Source organism: Nerophis ophidion, linkage group LG22, assembly GCF_033978795.1.
Source record: "Nerophis ophidion isolate RoL-2023_Sa linkage group LG22, RoL_Noph_v1.0, whole genome shotgun sequence".
Lineage (NCBI taxonomy): Eukaryota > Metazoa > Chordata > Actinopteri > Syngnathiformes > Syngnathidae > Nerophis > Nerophis ophidion.
This window is the reverse complement of record NC_084632.1, coordinates 28,961,291-28,980,590: the sequence shown is the minus strand read 5'-3', so window position 1 is coordinate 28,980,590 and position 19,300 is coordinate 28,961,291. Positions and strand designations below refer to the sequence as shown.

The following is a 19,300-nucleotide window of genomic DNA, read 5'->3' as shown; positions in this document are numbered from 1 at the left end:
CAGGGACCCCAACGATTGAGATAAAACATCCAGCAACTGCCCTGGTGGAACCTCCCCTTTACGTTGAAAAACAAAAGGAGGAAAAGAGGAAATCACAGACATGCCGACACACAAGGCCAATACTCCAGCAGCTAACATGCCGAGGCACCAAGACAGACCGCGCCCGAGTACTGCAATATTTGAAACGCGATGTGGCGAGGGACGACTGTACAGCAAAAATATATAATTTATACAAACATATATGCAAACACAATGTTTATTCATATACTGTATTTTAATGATATTATCGTACAACCAATTATTCAATAATATTCATTATTTTATAATTTCATAGATGAAAACATTAAAGATTTTCCCTTTAAAACAAAGAATATGCTAAGAGTTTAAAAGCTGTTTAAAAATAAATTCCACTCATACTTTCATACAAACAATAGCACCATCAGTCAAAGAGTAATTGTTCTTCAAAACCTGGGCTTCAAATTGAAGAAAAATGCCATTAATATGATTAGTTCAGGCATGATTTCAAGTTTCTTTAAATACGTCAATGGCTTTGATATTCAGGTATTAAAACCTCTATTTTATGTGGCCATAAAACCAATAGGGCATGCACTTGGTTTGTATTCCATGTCCCAAAAATGTTTTAATATTTTACCCGAATGACAGACTGACAGACCATTGTGTCCATGAATTGCAAGCATGATCATGTCGGAATCCTGCATGCTTCAACTGTTAAGTGCCCATTTTGTCTTTGGTTGTATAAACTCACTTGGGAGTTCAGGTATTTATGCGTCAGACAGAGTATGCCACTCTTTCTAAGTGATGGGGAATTCAATTTCATCCATCTCCTCTTCTGTGTCCTCCATGTCCTCTGCTTCTCTTCGAGCTCTCTCTCTTTCACTTGCTGGGATGTAGTTGTCCTCAATGAAGCCATCATCGTCATCAGCACTCACAGGAGGGTGGGGGTCAAAGTCCACCTCCAGGCCTACACACATGACCACAGTGGGAATGACAGGTAATTGGTGCAATGCAAAATGCATTATTATTATTGGGTCTCTCCTTATAAGCGAAGCACATTTATGTAACCATAGATTTTCCCAAATAAAACCAATGTGACCATTTTACAGTCATGGTTGATACTTCAGATCAGTGGTCCTGCTAATACCTGTTTATGTTAACCAACTCATCAATTATGTTGCAGGTAGCCCCACATTTCCTGCATAAACTGACTTAAACATAAATAGTTGACCGTTTTTGTCGACATAAACATTTGAAATCCTTTTCCATCTTTATCCATTGAGGTTACCGGTAATTCTATCAAAAATTGGTTCTTATACTGTATGTCGACGTGCAGTGGTGTGCTGTCAGGGCCAGAAGGGCCTTCTCTGCTGGCATAAAATAACCACACTGCAAAAAGTCAGTGTTCAAAAACAAGAATAAACAAACAAAAATGAGGGGTATTTTATTTGAACTAAGCACAATTATCTGCCAATAGAACAAGAAAATGTGGCTGCTGAAGACTTTCCAAAACAAGTACAATAAGCTAACCTCAATGAACCCCAAAATACCTTAAAATAAGTATTTTCTCACTAATAACAAGTGCACTTTTCTTAGTAAAAAAAATTGACTTTTTTTCTCAATATGTGGAAAATATTCTTAAATTAAGTAAATGCTAGTGCCATTATCTTGACATAAATATATGCGCTAGGCATCATGATTTATGTTTTTCATACTTGAAGTAAGAAATTATAACTTTAAAAAAGTAGTTTTATACTTGTGAGTGTTAATGACACAGCTTTGCAACAGTTGACATTCGAGTTTCAAGCATGTTTTACTCAATATAGGTCATAAAATCTCAGCACAAAGCTGTAATATCTTACTGAGATCATTTAGGACCAAAACACTTAAAACAAGTAAAACACTGTAACATAAAATCTGCTTAGTGAGAAGAATTATCTTGTCGGACAGAAAATAAGCAAATATCACCCTTATTTGAGATATTTAATCTTACTTAAAGGCCTACTGAAATTAGATTTTCTTAATTAAACGGGGATAGCAGGTCCATTCTATGTGTCATACTTGATCATTTCGCGATATTGATATATTTTTGCTGAAAGGATTTAGTAAAGAACATCCACGATAAAGTTCGCAACTTTCGGTGCTAAGAGAAATGCCCTGCCTGTACCGGAAGTCGCAGACGATGACGTCACATGTTGATGGCTCCTCACATATTCACATTTTTAATGGGAGCCTCCAACAAAAAGTGCTATTCGGACCGAGAAAACGACAATTTCCCCATTAATTTGAGTGAGGATGAAAGATTCGTGTTTGAGGATATTGATAGCGACGGACTAGAAAAAAAAAAAAAACGCGATTGCATTGGGACGGATTCCGATGATTTTAGACACATTTACTAGGTTAATTCTGGGAAATCCCTTATCTTTCTATTGTGTTGCTAGTGTTTTAGTGAGTTAAATAGTACCTGGTGTCTCCACGGGTGTGTTGACGTGCAGTGTCTTAGGGGAGTCGATGGCAGCTATGTACGGCACAAGCTCAGCTTTTCTCCGGTAAGAAGCGACTTTTAAACCACAATTTTCTCACCGAAACCTGCTGGTTGACATGTGGTCGGGATCCATGGTGGCTTGACCGTGTTCTGATCCATAGGAAAGTTTCACCTCCAGGAATTTTAAACAAGGAATCACAGTGTGTTTGTGTGGCTAAAGGCTAACGCTTCCCAACTCCATCTTTCTACTGTGACTTCTCCAATATTAATTGAACAAATTGCAAAAGATTCAGCAACACAGATGTCCAAAAAACTGTATAATTATGCCGTTAAATCAGACGACTTTTAGCTATCTGTGTGCGCAGCGCTCATACTTCCTAAAAACCCGTGACGTCTTGCGTACACGTCTTCATTACACGACGTTTCGAAGACGAAACTCCCGGGAAATTCAAAATTGTAATTTAGTAAACTAAAAAGGCCGTATTGGCATGTGTTGCAATGTTAATATTTCATCATTGACATATATCAGACTGCGTGGTGGGTATTAGTGGGTTTCAGTAGGCCTTTAAATTTCAGTTTTTGCAGTGCATAAATCGTGATCATGATTAAAGATAAAAGTAATTTTTAATTTACTTTCGCTAAATATCTAAAAGTATTCATATTCTCTTCATGTCATATTATGCTCTTTCCAGTGCTGTTGTTTTTAGGTTAGAGTTTGTATCCAATCAGAATTCAGCTAGCTTATGTTGCCAAGTTATACGAAATCTGCCCGGGGCCTACAGAATCAACAATGCAGGCGTCTGTGCACTGGGCGGTATAGCTCAGTTGGTAGAGTGGCTGTGCCAGCAACTTGAGGGTTCCAGGTTTGATCCCCACTTCCGCCATCCTAGTCACTGCCGTTGTGTCACGTAGACACTTTACCCACCTGCTCCCAGTGCCACCCACACTGGTTTAAATGTAACTTAAATATTGGGTTTCACTATGTAAAGCGCTTTGAGTCACTACAGAAAAGCTTTATATAAATATAATTCGCTTCACTTCATTGTGCACTGTAAGTGAACGGGGACATACAGTTGACAGACAATTGCTATAGCCAATCAGATCACAAGTTTTTGTCGGTAATGCCTTCTAGCTGGCCTTACGCTGTGATTGGATACTCACTTGGGAGTCCCAAGTGAGTATCCAATCACAGGTTGCGAAAACAGGAAATGGCACCGGAGCCCTACGAGCCATAGAAAGCCAGAGAAAAGTCACCGGTACTCACAAAGAAGGAGAGGAACATGTTGATTAGGTGGCAGATATATATTTGCAAGGCCATTTTCTAGTAGGATACTTAAGAGAAACTACCTCTTGTGAGACGAGGTCGGCTGACACCAGAAGCTATTAAATGGTTTGCCCGCCACTTTCACACGAATCAACCAAATATGGCAAACTACCGACTACGAGCAGTATCACTGGCTTATATTGCATCGAACGGGTGCTACAAATTGCCGGTTCAAATATTTAATTTCTTAATTTTTTCATGTTCCATTTGTTTTCTACAATACTATTCATTTTGACAGTACCACGTAAGATATGTTTTGATTGCTGAAGCGGGTTTATTGAATGTTAAACGCGCCAAATATAGACGGTTTTGTACACAGCTGAGGGGTTTCTTTGCTCAGTAGTGTGCAAGTGGGTTTCTGTTTAGTATCTCCAGCCGTGTCCATGTGGTGACATGAATTACGGTATTTTGGGAGGTGAATAGAATAGAATACAAAGTACTTTATTGATCACTGGGGGAAATTCAGCACCACAGTTCGCTTACAATGAACAATAATAATAATAATAAATAATACATAACATATATTATATATATGATATATAATACATGAATAATATAAATATATTCTACATATATTCTACATTTAAGTGCAGTCAAGGAACATATGTCAAACTAAGTATGACATTGCTGAAGGCCTAAGTGAGAAAGGCATGGACCGCCACCGTCAACGTGTAATATTGTCAACTTCCACATTATCGCTAAACAGCGTGAGGAGTGGTCCAAGAGGAGCGTGAACAAAAGTGGATACACTACATTGTCCCAGTGGCTGCTGAGTTCACACGTCAATGTTTAGTCAATGTTTGTAATCCAGCTGCACTCGAGCGGAAGGCGGGTTACACCATGGACAAGCCGCCACCTCATCGCAAGGTCAACACAGATAGAAAAACTTTCACACTCACATTCACATTCACAGACAAAGGCCAATTTAGTGTTGGCAATCAACCTATCCCCAGGAACTCGGAGAGAACCCACGCAGTCACAGGGAGAACATACTAACTCAACACAGAATAACCTCCTGCCAGGGAATCACGCTAACCACTGTACCACGGTGCTGACCCTCTGTCTTCTTCAATATCCAGAATAAATGGTAATCACTAAAATGCCCATAATACTGCGAGGAGAAAATGCAAATATATATCATACAGCACATGCAATGTGATTTATCAACACTCATCACCGATTTTGGAGCACTATTTTTTGTTTTATTTAGCACGTTTGAAAAGATAGTGCAAACTGACACAGCGCCACGCTGTGAGAGAGGAGTGCTTGCACTGCAAATACCGATGGACAGAGAATCTTCCGTCCTGCGTAACAATATTAGGCATATCGTCTATTCAGCAACGTCCTTTCACAAAACCAGTGAAGTTGGCCCCTTGTGTAAATCGTAAATAAAAACAGAATACATTGATTTGCAAATCCTTTTCAACCTAATTGAATAGACTGCAAAGACAAAATACTTAACGTTCGAACTGGAAAACTTTGTTATTTTTTTGCCAATAATAGCTCATTTGGAATTTGATGCCTGCAACATGTTTAAAAAAAGCTGACACAAGTGGCAAAAAAGACTGAGAAAGTTCAGGAATGCTCATCAAACACTTATTTGGAAAATCCCCCAGGTGAACAGGCTAATCCGTGGGGGCCATGATTGGGTATAAAATACGTATGAAGTGATTAACGTGGACCCCGACTTAAACAAGTTGAAAAACGTATTCGGGTGTTACCATTTAGTGGTCAATTGTACGGAATATGTGCTGTACTGTGCAATCTACTAATAAAAGTTTCAATCAATCAATCAAATCACCTTCAATTAAATGCTCAGTCATTCACAAACAAGGATGGGGCGAGGGTCACCACTTTGTGAACAAATGCGTGAACAAATTGTCGAACAGTTTAAGAGCAACATTTCTCAATGAACTATTGCAAGGAATTTTGGGATTTCACCATATAATATCATCAAACGGTTCAGAAAATCTGGAGAAATCACTGCACATAAGCGATGATATTACAGACCTTTGATCCGTCAGGCGGTAATGCATCAAAAAGCGACATCAGTGTGTAAAGGATATCACCACATGGGCTCAGGAACACTTTAAAAAACCATTGTCAGTAACTAGAGAATTTTAGCTATACTTCACAATCCTTGTGGGACAAGAACACATATGTTTTTCTTTTTTTGATGGATTCTATGTAGTAAGTAAATATGATCAAAAGTCTGCTTGTAATGGAGCCCATGGGAATCGTTGTTTTCTGCCCAAAAAGCGGTTAAAAACATACAAACACATTCATTAAGGTTTTAAATACATGATGTAAGTATATGTAGTAAGAGGCACATTTATCATAAAATGTAATATTTACTTATTTTTGTAATTTTAAGCAAATGTGGTGCATTTATTAAAAAAAGAAAAATGTATCACAAATTTTGCTTTTTTTGTCCGAAAGCATCACTGAGTATATCTCACTGGTGACTTCATGAGAGCCAACAAATATAACAAAACAGCACTTGCTGCACCACGTCTGCTGTCATTAGTATGCTGACTGATAGAATCTTGTTAAATTCCTGTTTAGATGAAGATTGACTAATAATTCTCACAAAGACAAGAGGGGTGGAACCAAGGGTCTTTTTGTGTCCTTTTCGCCATTTACGGGTCTAAATTGGCTGTCAAAGTGTACCAACTTATCATAATACGTCCCCATTCTTCTACTGTATAGGTGAGAGGCATAATTTATGATCTAGAATTAACTTTCACGAGCACCAAGGCGAGAAAGTAGCTTGATGTTGACATAGGTACAGGAAATGCTGTACATTATTATTACTTTACATTACTCAAAAAGGCCCAAAACATCATAAAGGATCCATCTCAGGCAGGAGATACAGGACAATAAAATGCCAGACAAACCGTTTTAAAAACACTTTTTACCTGAGAGCAATAGTGTCGCTGAACACAAGATAACAATAATGACTGTGCATATGAGCTGTATGCTTGGTATGTTTATGTATTCTATGTGTTTTTATCTATTTATCTATGTTCTTATGTTTTTATGTATGATTTTGCACTGAATTAGTTTGCATACAATTTCGTTGTACAATGTAAAATGACAGTAAAGATATATTCTATTCTATTCTATTCTATTCTACATAAACTACTGTAGTTGTAAGTAGTACACTGTATTATATGGTTTTGCATACAATATTTTTAATGCAGAAGCTTTTTTTCTTCTTAAAAGACAGGTTACATTTCAAAACTGTTTTGAGTTAAAAGCTCTGTCACAGAAACAATCAAGCTTGTAAGTTGAGGCACGGCTGTGTGCAGCATGGATGAAAATTACATCCATCCATATTCTACCTCTTGTCCCTTTTGGGATTGCGGGGGCTGCCGGGGCCTATCTCAGCTGCAGAATGAAAATGACATGTTTCCTAAATTCAAGTGCGTTGAGGACCTACTGTACCTGACGATTGCTCACACTGGTTGAAGGTGTCTGACTCTCTTAGCCGAGTGTGCCGGTAGCTCGCCAGGTAGCGCCTAATCACTTGACACTTAGCCAAGACGGCCATGAGAATGGCGAGGAAGATGGCTACGGCCAGGACCGCCACCAGGAACTCCCACCTGTGAGAAGTGGACTTCCTTGTGCCTGACAAAGCATAAGAAATCACATCTTATAATCAATAAAGAGCCAAGTGATTATACTGTATAATTTGTTTTCCCTCTGACTTCTTTGATTTAAGAATGAGCCTAAATCAAAATGGCTTAGTCTGGAGTTCCTCACCATTCGGAGCTGCTGTGGCTGTAGGTGATGTGCTATTTGAAAATGCTTCCATCCGCCTTTTAGGAAATGTTTCTTTTTTGACTCAATTTGCTTCTTCTTGGACTCAACCTCTAGCCGATAATCATATCCCACACATCAACGACAGTCTAGTGCCACTGTTGTATCAAGAGATGTAGGTGTGAAAATCTTTAGAAGGTCAAATTCGCTTCAAAGGATGCCGCATCTTGTTTGGATATCTTGTCTTGGCCAGTACGGGTGTTGTAGCCTCAGAATTCCACAAGAGAGCAATGTTGAGTGACAGAGTCCAATGTTGACAAGCCTGTTTTCCAGCAGCTGAGTACCACGTCCACTTGTTTTAATCAGGCTGAGGAAGAAAAACAACAGAATTAGTGGAGATAAAATAATGATTAACCCTTTTTTGAAAGTTCATAAAGGAAGGAAGAAGGCGTGTGACTCTCCCATTCTCTAAATGCACAATGGGATTGATTCTTGTAAATTATGTGTGCAAGCAAATGCATTTTTCATAATTGTGTCATGCATAAAAAACAACAATACCATGACCTGAATATTTCACTTTATTTGAAGTGTGTCATCATGTGTGTCAATCCAGAAATCCTAATTGACTTTGAGTAGTAAGGAGCGCCAGAGGATAGGAACCACAACAGGAAAAGTGTATCGCAAACAGGAAGGCTCACACACTGTGTAACCTTCTCCTTAGGTCTGACTGACACCCAAAACAAGGACAACATTGTTTGTCTGAACTGACATGTGTGTATTACATTTTATCTATACTACATAATACAGGAGCTCTCTTATGATGACATAATTTGTATTATGACATCAAATAGTTTGAAAACATTGCTGGAGCATAGGCCTATTGCCGATATGCTACAAAACAAATGTGCGGTGGGGCTTCATAGCTTTCCAACGTTGTACTAAAACATTTTTATATTTTCAATGGAACATTTAGAATGATGGCGTTGTTTACTTGAGACATATCGCCATCATAGTGCAGCCTACACATGACGCTTATGTGTGACTGGTCACACTTGTCCTTACACCATGTACCCAATAAAATAGCTTCGAGGTTGGTAAGCAAAACCAGAATTATTCCTTACATTAGGCGGACCAGGTTATAAGGCGCGCAGTCAAGTTTTCAGAAAAAAAAAAAGATTTTAAGTGCGCCTTATAGTTTGGAAAATACGGTAAGTGATTCATTGGCTAACCATTTGAGGGAGCCTGCCTACTAGAGTTTGAAAATCATTGTACCACACTTTACTGTACCATGGTACCTCAACTTAAGAGTGCCACAACTAAAGAGTGTTTTTGAGATAAAAGCTGGTTTTCTGCTAATTGTCACGCTTTGAGTTGCAAGCAAAACATTTAGTTGGAAGAATCCCTGCCAGTAGTTGCTGTAGCGAATGCCGCTCCAAAGCATCTAGTCTCCCTCACTAGCATTGGCTTATAACTAGTGATTGACATAGCTCTGTTTTCCAACAATTGGAAGGAAGTGTAACGACAATGATGAGAAGAAGAATTGGATGGTTTTAGCTGAATTAAAATAAAGAAATAAGCAAAGACATGAAGTCGAATTGGTGAAGCAATTCGAGCGTATCGCTGGTGGTCTGCACCATACTGAAGCAGGAGGAGTCTATGACGCCAGTCGAGAATGTTAAAATAATACATAAACGGCGGACATTTATCCATGAAAATATGGAAAAGCTGCTGATGGTGTGCTTGACGGAGAAAGCAACTTAAAGGAGATATCGCAGACGTCTACCCTCCAAACTAAATGTTGTACATAAATGTTGTACATTATTATTATATTACTTCATTTAACTCCTTTAGATGTTTGTACTCCCTTAAGTACAAACCCCATTTCCATATGAGTTGGGAAATTGTGTTAGATGTAAATATAAACAGAATCCAATGATTTTCAAATCCTTTTCAATCCATATTTAATTGAATGCACTACAAAGACAAGATATTTGATGTTCAAACTCATAAACTTTATTTTTATTTTTTTGCAAATAATAATTAACTTAGAATTTCATGGCTGCAACACTTGCCAAAGTAGTTGGGAAAGGGCATGTTCACCACTGTGGTCCATCACCTTTTCTTTTAACAACACTCAATAGACGTTTGGGAACTGAGGAAACTACTTGTTGAAGCTTAAAAGTGGAATTCTTTCCCATTCTGGTTTTATGTAGAGCTTCAGTCGTTCAACAGTCCGGGGTCTCTACTGTCGTATTTTACGCTTCATAATGCGCCACACATTTTCGATGGGAGACAGGTCTGGACTGCAGGCGCTGCCGAACATGCTCGTCTGCTTCCAAAACCAGCAATGACAAGGCGTCATGCCCGTTAAAACAATACTCCTAATAAATTGTGAACAGAGTATAGTACAGTTTTTGATTCATTAGTACTGCGATACTATACCAATACCGGAATACCGTACAACCCTAGTATGTGGTTTTGTGACGACCGGGTCGCATCGTGATGTGGGGTTTCTTCTCCCAGGAATGCAGATCGGGCTTCGAACACAACGTGCATGTAGGAACAAATGATTTATTTAGAAATAAATCAGACTTTAAGAAAAAAAAACATGCTCATAGCACTTAAGGCAGAAACTAAAGGAGTTAGAATGGGAGCTAGAAGATAAAAAGATCCAAGCGTGGAAGCGAGCAGGTTCAGAGCAAGAAATAAACGTTGTCATCTGTTGTAAGAAACAAACTAGGAAGCCAGACCGAGTGAGGCCAGGGCAAGGACCAAATAGCCCTCTGATTAGTGCCCGGGCAACAGATGCATGTCCCGAGCACTAACCAGAGGCAGGTGAATGTAATTTGCCGTCATGGCAACTGAGACAAACAAAATCAAGCGTTATCTTGGATAAAAAGAAAGTAAAATAATATAAAACAATTACATAAAAAATAGTAATTAATGATAATGTTAGTGGACTGGCGGCACAAACAGTCATGTGTGTTCCAGGGACTGTGTCCCTTGCAGACTGTACTATATATGTTGTGGGAACCAGAATTTTGGTAGCAGAAAGAAATAATCCTTTTTTGTGGGAGTGGGTGTGGATGAGTGTGAATGGGGGAGGGAGTTTTTTGGGGGGGGGGGGGGGGCTGGGGGTGGGGACGATGCAGTAATTGAAAGTGTATTTTTTATATTTTTATGTTGATTTAATTTAAGAAAAAAAAAAATCAAGAGACGCTGAAAACACAAGTGACTAGACAACGTAAACATAATATGATCCGGGTACCGGATCATATTATGTTTTATTTGTTCACAGAATGCACACAAAATGATGAACAACTCTTTCCTTTCTTCATGTGGAAACAGGGTTCAATCAAGCACTCTGCTCCTTGGGCTGACCATATACGCTTCATTTTTCATTCAGTAGTGACGTTTCCATTCCCTGCACTTTGATAAAGAAGGTGAGAAACACTATTGACTTCAATAAAAAACTCATTGCAAAGTATGAAGATGGTGTCCATGGGGCTCTCCCTTGCCCTCTTCGCTTCAATAAAGGTACAAGTCATGGTAAATGGTCTCTATTTATTGTTTCTTTATATTATTATGAATTAGTATTTTTGGGTGGGTGAATTATTGGATTTAGAGTATATTCAATTTCTTATAGGAAAAACGTAACCGGTTTTCATAGTAATCGGTCTTAGTCTGACCTTTTGGAGCGGATTACTAACAAAAACCGAGGTACCACTGTACTGTGATCGTTAGAATGTGCTGGTGCAATTAATCAGCTGCTGGTTCAACATTAGGAATTCCTGTGTTATTATTATTGAATACCCCCGTTATCACCGAGTTGTATATTTTCAACGCCATGCTGCACATTCTCCTGGTCTTGCTAAAACAAGAAAGCACCTTTACATACGGCTTTCTGGTGCCTTGCCGTATTGTTGCATGCATACATTTTAATATTGGCTCAGAGTAAGAATGGCAAGCACACAAGTTGTGTTATGCAATCATTAAATATCTCATTCAGCGGGGAGGATCTCTCTCTTCTAGTCTCTGGAACCAAATTTCCTCAGGAAGGAGGAAAATTTTCTGACACGTCAGTAAATCAGCATTAGTTTATCTGCCAATGTTTTGAAGCAAGACTACAATAAGTCATTTTGTTTTCTTTTGAAATGAAAATAGAATATCTGATGATTTTTCGCAGCAGGAGGGGCATGTCTTTGCTTTGCAAGCCATGATTAGGCCTCTTCCCTTTCGTTCTCTCCTCAGCAGGCTGGGCTGTAAACAAACCAACAGGGGCACATTTATCGCTTCCTGTTTTGTCCGCACAAAGCCAGAGGACAAAAGAGTGCCACACCAAGACTGGAGGAGGTGAAAAAAATGAAACATGATGCACATGTTTGATATGTTCAGGTATATGCAAGAGCCTACATTTCTGTATTTGTCTACAAATGTTTTGAAATGATCATTCTTTGTTTTTAATGTGCAGAGTCATTTTTTGCAAAATTCTATTTCTTTCTGCCCTCAGACTGCATTAAACATCCAAATTAGATTTTGAAAATGTTATAGGAAATATTTTGAACTGTGCACAAATGATGTGAATTAAAAAATAATTTGAACATTCGTTTTCACAAAACGCCTAGAGCAGTGGTTCTTAACCTGGGTTCGATCAAACCCTAGGGGTTTGGTGAGTCGGCCACAGGGGTTCGGCAGAGGTCAAAACACACCCTACTCATCTTCTCAATCAAAACTTCTCCCTATCGGCGTATTACAGCTACGTCAACAGCAGAAGTCACACTGATTTGCAGGTGTGTAATTTGTTGTGAGTTTATGCAGTCGAGTGTGAGTTTAGTGTCGATTTTGTTCTTTGAACAAGGTGATGTTCATGCACGGTTCATTTTGTGCACCAGTAAAAAAAACAGGGCAACACTTTAGTATGGGGGACATATTCACCATTAATTAGTTGCTTATTAACATGAAAATTAGTAACATATTGGCTCTTAACTGATCATTATTAAGTACTTATTAATGCCTTATTCGGCATGGCCTCATTATAACCCTAACCCTCTAACCCTAACCAAATAACTCCAAATTAAGTCTTTGTTACTTAGAATATGTTCCCATAGTGTCCAAAAACCTCTAAATTAAGTCTTTGTTACTTAGAGTATCTTCTCCATACTAAAGTCTTACCAAAAACACATAACTTTGTCTTGAATTTGAAAAAAAACAACTTTTAATTTTTCACTAAGAAGGGTTCGGTGAATGTGCATATGAAACTAACAGGGTTCGATACCTCCAACAAGGTTAAGAACCACTGGCCTAGAGCGTTATGTACTGCATGACTTTCTGCCTCTCTCTTTCTTTCTCTCTCTCTCTCTCTTTCTCTTCAGCTGCAATTGTATATTGTCATACATCACAGCTAATCACAGCCGACCCTCACCCTTAAACCTAACAGAGCAGCAAAACAAGACTCCCCCTTAGCCCTCTCATCCCGCTGCCAAGTTGAAGTATTTTCATCCAGTGTGCAATTTGCAGAGGAGTTTAACAGTGGAATTGCTTCTTTCAAGGACAATAGCACACAGTGAATTACGTCCAGTCCTGTTTGCCAGCGGGAAGATTTACCGTGGATCTTAAAGTTGAATGTAAACCCTTTGTTTGTTTTGCCTGTCAGGAGCTACGAGGAATCAGTAAAACATCACCTTGAGTCACCTGATTATGGGTCCACCTCCCCCACCCCACTCAATACCAACGTCACTGCCCCATAAACACACTTAGAATATGTACATGCACTAAAACAACTTATTATTGCATGGATTTGGTAGAAACCAGCTTTTTTAAAACACGTAAAAATGTTAATTAGGTTTTAGATTTTTTTTCAAATAGCATTAACATTTCAACAACATATCTAGATAAACCCCCTCAAAAATATTGGCTTTGTTTGAAAGAATAATGAAGGTTTTTTTTTTTGTTTTTTTTACAAAAAAGTACGCACAATCCATCCAACCATTTCCTACCGCTTGTCCCTTTTGGGGTCGCTGGAGCCTAACTCAGCTGCATTCGGGCGGAAGGCGGTGTACACCCTGGACAAGTCGCAACCTCACAAACTCAATATAAAGTTTGAGTTTGACTTTATTTTGAACATAGATGCATACAACATTATACATCACAATTTCTAGTTTCTCTATTTAACATGTTTGAAAAGGAGTAGAAATAAGCTCATCTTATATCTACTCCTTTTCCTTTACATAGCAGTTGCTTAAACTTTTGTTCGCTTCCTGTTCTCAATTTATTCACAATATACTCCACAAGTAATAATAAAAATAAATAAATAAATAATAATTAATGAAGTAAGTTGAGTACCTTGAAGGTAGAAAAGCGCTATACAAGTACAACCCATTTATTTCATATGGTGAGATAAGTAAGATTATCTAGAAAATTAATCCAGAATGTTTATCGTGGTTGTTTTTCTTTTTACTTTGTGAACCCTTTAAGTTTGAAGAGTTTCTTGAATTGGATATGTGGAGAGACGCAGCCGACGGCCCGACAGCGGGCTGAGAGGAGCGGTCCTGACCAAGATGGAGGTCAGGAGGCGGTGCATGCAGCAGAGAGGAGAGGCGTGACGCACTCGGAGCGGCACGGCAGCAGCAATCCGAGTCAGGTGCGTACACCACACACCTGTGCTCAATCCCTACATCTTGTGCGGCAGCATAAAAAGGGCGAGGGAGGAACAATCTTGGCAGAAGTAGGAGAAGGAACCTCCTGACGACACCGACCACGACGAACGAGACCCGGAAGACGATGAGACCCCGCAATAGATGCAAACCCCGTACACCGAAAGGTGCACCGCGACCGCAAGCAGGATGCGCCCGCGCACTGAAAAGTGACGCCACAGACAGGCAAGAAAACTTGATGTGTATTGAAATAATAAACTCAAGCCAAACCTGCTACTATGCGTCATGTATTGGATGTCACCGCAAGCCACACACGGATGGCAGGAAGTCTGTCACAGGATTATATTAGTACATTGTTTGATTTCTTTGCTTCATCCATTCCATAATTTAATTCCACATACTGATGCTCTGAAGGCCTTAAGTGTTGGACATTTGTACAAATGTTTTAAATAACATTTTTCTCTAAGATTATATTACTCCTCTTGTTGAGAAAAATTGTTGTATATTCTTGGGTAGCATATTATAGTTTGCTTTGTGTATGATTTTAGCTGTTTACAAATTCACTTTGTCGTGGAATTTCACTATTTTTGATTCAATGAATAAAGGGTTTGTATGTTCTCTATATCCAACATTATGTTTTATTCTAACTGATCTTTTTTGTGACACCGTTAATGAATACTTTTGAAGTTATTTCCCCATAATTCTGCACAATATCTCAGATATGGTAACACTAGTGAGCAGTAAAGAATATGGAGTGATTTTTGGTCTAGAACATGTTTTGCTTTATTCATTATTGACGTGTTTCCTGCTACTTTATGTTGGCCAGAATATGAAATTAAAAACATCACAGAACCCGTCATTACTTACTCAAATATATTTTATAAAAATGTCAAGTTTCCCATTTCACCAGAATGTGAAGTAGAGATTAGCTCATACAAAAAATGGTTATAATCAGTGGAAAATATGAATCACAATAATATGTTATTATTGTGATTATGTTATTATTATTAATGCATATTCTAAGAGTCGGTGACAACTCTTTTTGTAACTTTAATCTAGGGTCTTTGAATGCACCACTGTCATGACAACTAAAAGAGAAACTTGTATATAACTTGCTCCTATGATACCACAGATGGTTTTGTTATATTTCTTTCAGACATTCTCAATTTGATTCTATTCAACTTGATCACGTTGAAGCCCCTGGTTACCTGCATGACTAGATACATTGTTAAATGGTTCGGCTTTAGTTTGTGTGAATCCAGTTACAGTGTGGTTACTTATAAATGTGCCTCCTACATCCTGTTCAAACATATCACTTCTATTTGAGGTATAAACAATGACAATAATTAAAACACATTATTGCCTGAAACCACTGGAGCAAAGTGCAAGATCTGAACTGTACCTACTTGGATTTACCCTTTACAAGTCACAGTAAACAATGTTTTATGACTTTAAGATGACATTCATTTTCATTGATTTATGCTATTCCATCATTTTGCATAATGCACTTATACAATAATGTAATTATTCCCATCAGCAAACAACAGGTTTCCGAGTAGTCTTACCTCAACAGGGGTCAGTCCCATCCTGTCTTTAAGAGATTACGCGAGGTGAAGTGGCTCTCATGTTTCACATTTACTCCATTTTGGGGTTTGTATACCGGACAAACATTGTGCAAAGGTTGAAAGAGGCGTGGCCCGCATCTACTTCCCTGAAAGGCTGTTAATGAGTAACATGATGACTACTGTAAGGTGTGCTCCGTCTCACCTGCTGGTCTGCTCTCATTTGATTGCACCAAACCAGGAAGAGGTCCCGGATTACACTATAGCAGGGGTAGGGAACCATATGGCTCTCGAGCCCGATGCGGCTCTTTTGTTGACTGCATCTGGCTCTCGGATACGTCTGAGCTGACATACCTTAACACGATAAGTAATGAACAATTCCACTTGTAATCACAGTGTTAAAAATAACGTTCAAAATATAAAACATTCTCATGCATTTTTAATCCATCCATTCTTTTTCTACCGCACCTGTTCAAGAAGTTGCGTTAATGGTAAGAAGTTATTTATTTATTATTGGTTATTGTGGGGTTTGCCCTCCTAGGGGTTCTTCAGACCACCAAGCACCAACATGAGAGCCTGTTTCAGGGTTGCAATATTGTTTTATTTTTCAATAAGTCTCTCACTTGCTTTACAGCAATTGTCTTTTTCTCTTTCGCCCTTGCTCGTGCTTTGGCTCCTGCTCCAACCCCGTCTCTCCTCCTGGCTGCTGCTTGTAACAGAGCAACAGGCGATGAGATAACAAGGGGCCCTCTACGCACCTGTCACTAATTTTGAGGCCGATCCTGGAAACACTCCGCTTTGCTGCAGGTCCGCAGACCCCCCCCTCCCCCCCCCCCCCCCCCACACACACACACACACATACACAGTTAGCTTCAGAATAACAATATTATTACAAAGAAAAAGAGACCTATTATACTCTGCCACCTACTGAGATGGAAGAGTATTAACACAGTGACTCTGCTGAGCTATATACAGCACCGACAACCAACAACAACACACAAATTGCACAGTGACGTGCTGTCAGGGGAGGCAAGTGAGGCAGTGCCTCACCTGCCACCAGGTGGCTTAACCATGAGATGTTCCAAAACGAAGTAATAAATTAAAATAAGTTTTAGTATTTCTCTTTTGGTTTATGCTTTCTATGTCATTTTGGTGTGGTTCCTGTATATTTTGGTGTTTTTCATGGTCAAAATCGCAGAAATGTTGTGTGTACTGATCAAAACAACGCAGCAGATGAGAAGTGAGGCAGACACAGGCGATGCCTCCACGGCTACACACAGAGTGTATTGGCCGCGTGCGTACGAGGGGGGGCATGCTTGTTGCCACGTGCAAAAGGCAGGCCATGAGTACCTCTGCCTCAAGGTAGGGGGCGATATATTGTCAACTTGCAGTTCAATGCCTCAGCAATACTCTGATTCGCCACACTGGGAGAAGTTGGGGCGCTCAAGCTAGCAGACACAGGTCTCTCCAGCAGAAGCCAGCATTTTTTTTTTTTTTTTTTTAACTGTATTTATAACACACATGACATTTTTATTAGAGTAAGCCAGCGTTTGTGGTGCAAAAATATTGTTTAATTTCTTGGAATTAAATTGAATTAAATGAATGTTTCTGTCAATATGGAGGATTATATACTGTATCCAAGATGAAATACTTCTCTAAACTGGACTTCAAGTCAAAATGAATGTGGTCATACAAAGTATGTTTTCATGGAGGATAGCTATTGCTGCTTCAGATACAAATACAAAAAGGAAAAATACACTCACAATACTTGATTTATTTTGTTAAAAGCAAATGGGACCAATAAGTATTTAATAACAACTTTATCAAATAGTTTTTGGACCCATTTATCATATCATAATATCATTATAATAGCGTTTTTATGAAAGCGAATAACTCCCTTTTTTCCCCTGTAACTCTAATGTGCAACTCAAATCAACAATGACTAGAACTGCACATATGAATTTAAGTAAAAAAAAAAAAAAAAAAAGAAAAGTAAAAAAAAGTATGTATGCCTCACTTGGTGTTTAGTTCACCGCACGTCACTAAATTTGCAAACTATGATTACAGGTTTGCAAAAAATATTTTTAACCCAAATAGGTGAATTTAGATAATCTCCCATGGCACACTAGACTGTATCTCACGACAGTGCCGCGGCACAGTGCTTGAAAAACACTGACCTAGAGGCACTACCAGGTTTTAGGCTAGAGCAGTGGTCCCTAACCACCAGTCCGGGTACCAGTACCGGTCTGTGACGCATTTGCTACCAGAAACATGAAATAACTTATAAACGACTGCATTTTCTTTGACTTAACTATGGCGTTTGTTATATTTGTTGTAACTTTGTGACATTATACAATGCACTAATTCACTATTTCAGCGTTATAGTCAGTTGTATTTTTCATGCACTTAACTTTGCTGTATTTATCTGGCTAAAGTGGAAAGCCGGTCCCTGAAAATAATGCTTTCATTAAACCGGTTCTTGGTGAAAAATAGATTGGGGGCCACAAGTCGAGAGTTCCTTTTAGGCTACTGTTTTGTTACCGGCATCAGTTCAAATTTGGGCGTATATTGAGCGGTTTAAAGGCAATATACAAGCGATTATGAAAAAATATTTAAATAGGATGGACTTGATTTATACCCTCTTAAGAAAAATATTTGTTTAAAGATTTAAACCATTCATCCAAATGGGACAAGCGGTAGAAAATGGATGGATGGATGGATGGATGAATCATCACCAAGACGTTACTACTCGCTTTGACCAAGCTTCCTTTGACCAAGCTTCCTTTGACACAGCTTCCTTTGACACTTAGAATTATTTTAAAAAAGAAAAGATTCGAGGGATATTATGTCTTTACATCTGCAGGATCCGCATATTGAACAGGATTCCAGGAAAGACAAAGTTGGATTTATTCGCGCATCGCTAAATAACGTATTTGATTGATGAAACGAGTGCTGTGCTGCTATGATCGTGACACTAATGAGAAAAAGATGTTTGTAGTTGATTTTTGCTACTAGTATTACTCTCGTCTACAATTCATATCTGCAGTTGTTTTTAATGGTGTGAAGTTCATATTTTGTTTCACTATTTAGCTATAAATGTACCTGTTTTCTGCGATGAGGTGGCGACTTGTCCAGGGTGTACCCCGCCTTCCGCCCGATTGTAGCTGAGATAGGCGCCAGCGTCCCCCGCGACCCCGAAAGGGAATAAGCGGTAGAAAATGGATGGATGGATGGATGTACCTGTTTTTCAGCAATGTTTGCTAGCGATTTCAAGATTCACTACGTCCTGTGGAGCCTACGAGAGAACCGTTCATCTAGTTTATTAATAGTATTAAGGATATTGTCTTGATGCTAACAAATAGCACCAAAGATGCAATAATGTGGTCATTTGTGTCGAATAAAGCAGTTGACTTTCCTGCACAACAACAAATAAGCTTTTAGTTTCTGTTATGAAAACTGACAACGAAAATAAAGTGGATTGTATCAACAATCCCAATAT

At 38.8% G+C, this 19,300-nt stretch overlaps 1 protein-coding gene across 2 annotated transcripts; it reads right to left on the bottom strand.

Annotated features, from left to right (window-relative positions):
• Nucleotides 1-303: 303 nt before the first annotated feature.
• Nucleotides 304-15,912, bottom strand: lg22h1orf210 (linkage group 22 C1orf210 homolog). 2 transcript variants are annotated; one of them, XM_061882864.1, is made up of 4 exons: nucleotides 15,805-15,912; nucleotides 7,590-7,953; nucleotides 7,272-7,454; nucleotides 304-982 (listed from the first exon to the last, which is right to left on the bottom strand). In XM_061882864.1, the coding sequence occupies exons 2-4, from the start codon at nucleotides 7,639-7,641 to the stop codon at nucleotides 813-815; spliced, it is 405 nt and encodes a 134-aa protein (XP_061738848.1). In that variant the 5' UTR covers nucleotides 7,642-7,953; nucleotides 15,805-15,912; the 3' UTR covers nucleotides 304-812. The 2 variants fall into 2 exon arrangements, with proteins under 2 accessions (XP_061738848.1, XP_061738849.1); XM_061882865.1 differs by having other exon boundaries at nucleotides 7,287-7,454.
• Between the last annotated feature and the right edge of the window lie 3,388 nt (nucleotides 15,913-19,300).

Coding starts and splice junctions, on each gene's coding strand:
- lg22h1orf210 (XM_061882864.1), bottom strand. CDS start 7,641: ATGGAAGCATTTTCAAATAGCACATCACCTACAGCCACAGCAGCTCCG. Junction 7,455..7,589: donor AGCCACAGCAGCTCCGAATG/GTGAGGAACTCC, acceptor ATGCTTTGTCAG/GCACAAGGAAGTCCACTTCT. Junction 983..7,271: donor CCAGTGTGAGCAATCGTCAG/GTACAGTAGGTC, acceptor TCATGTGTGTAG/GCCTGGAGGTGGACTTTGAC.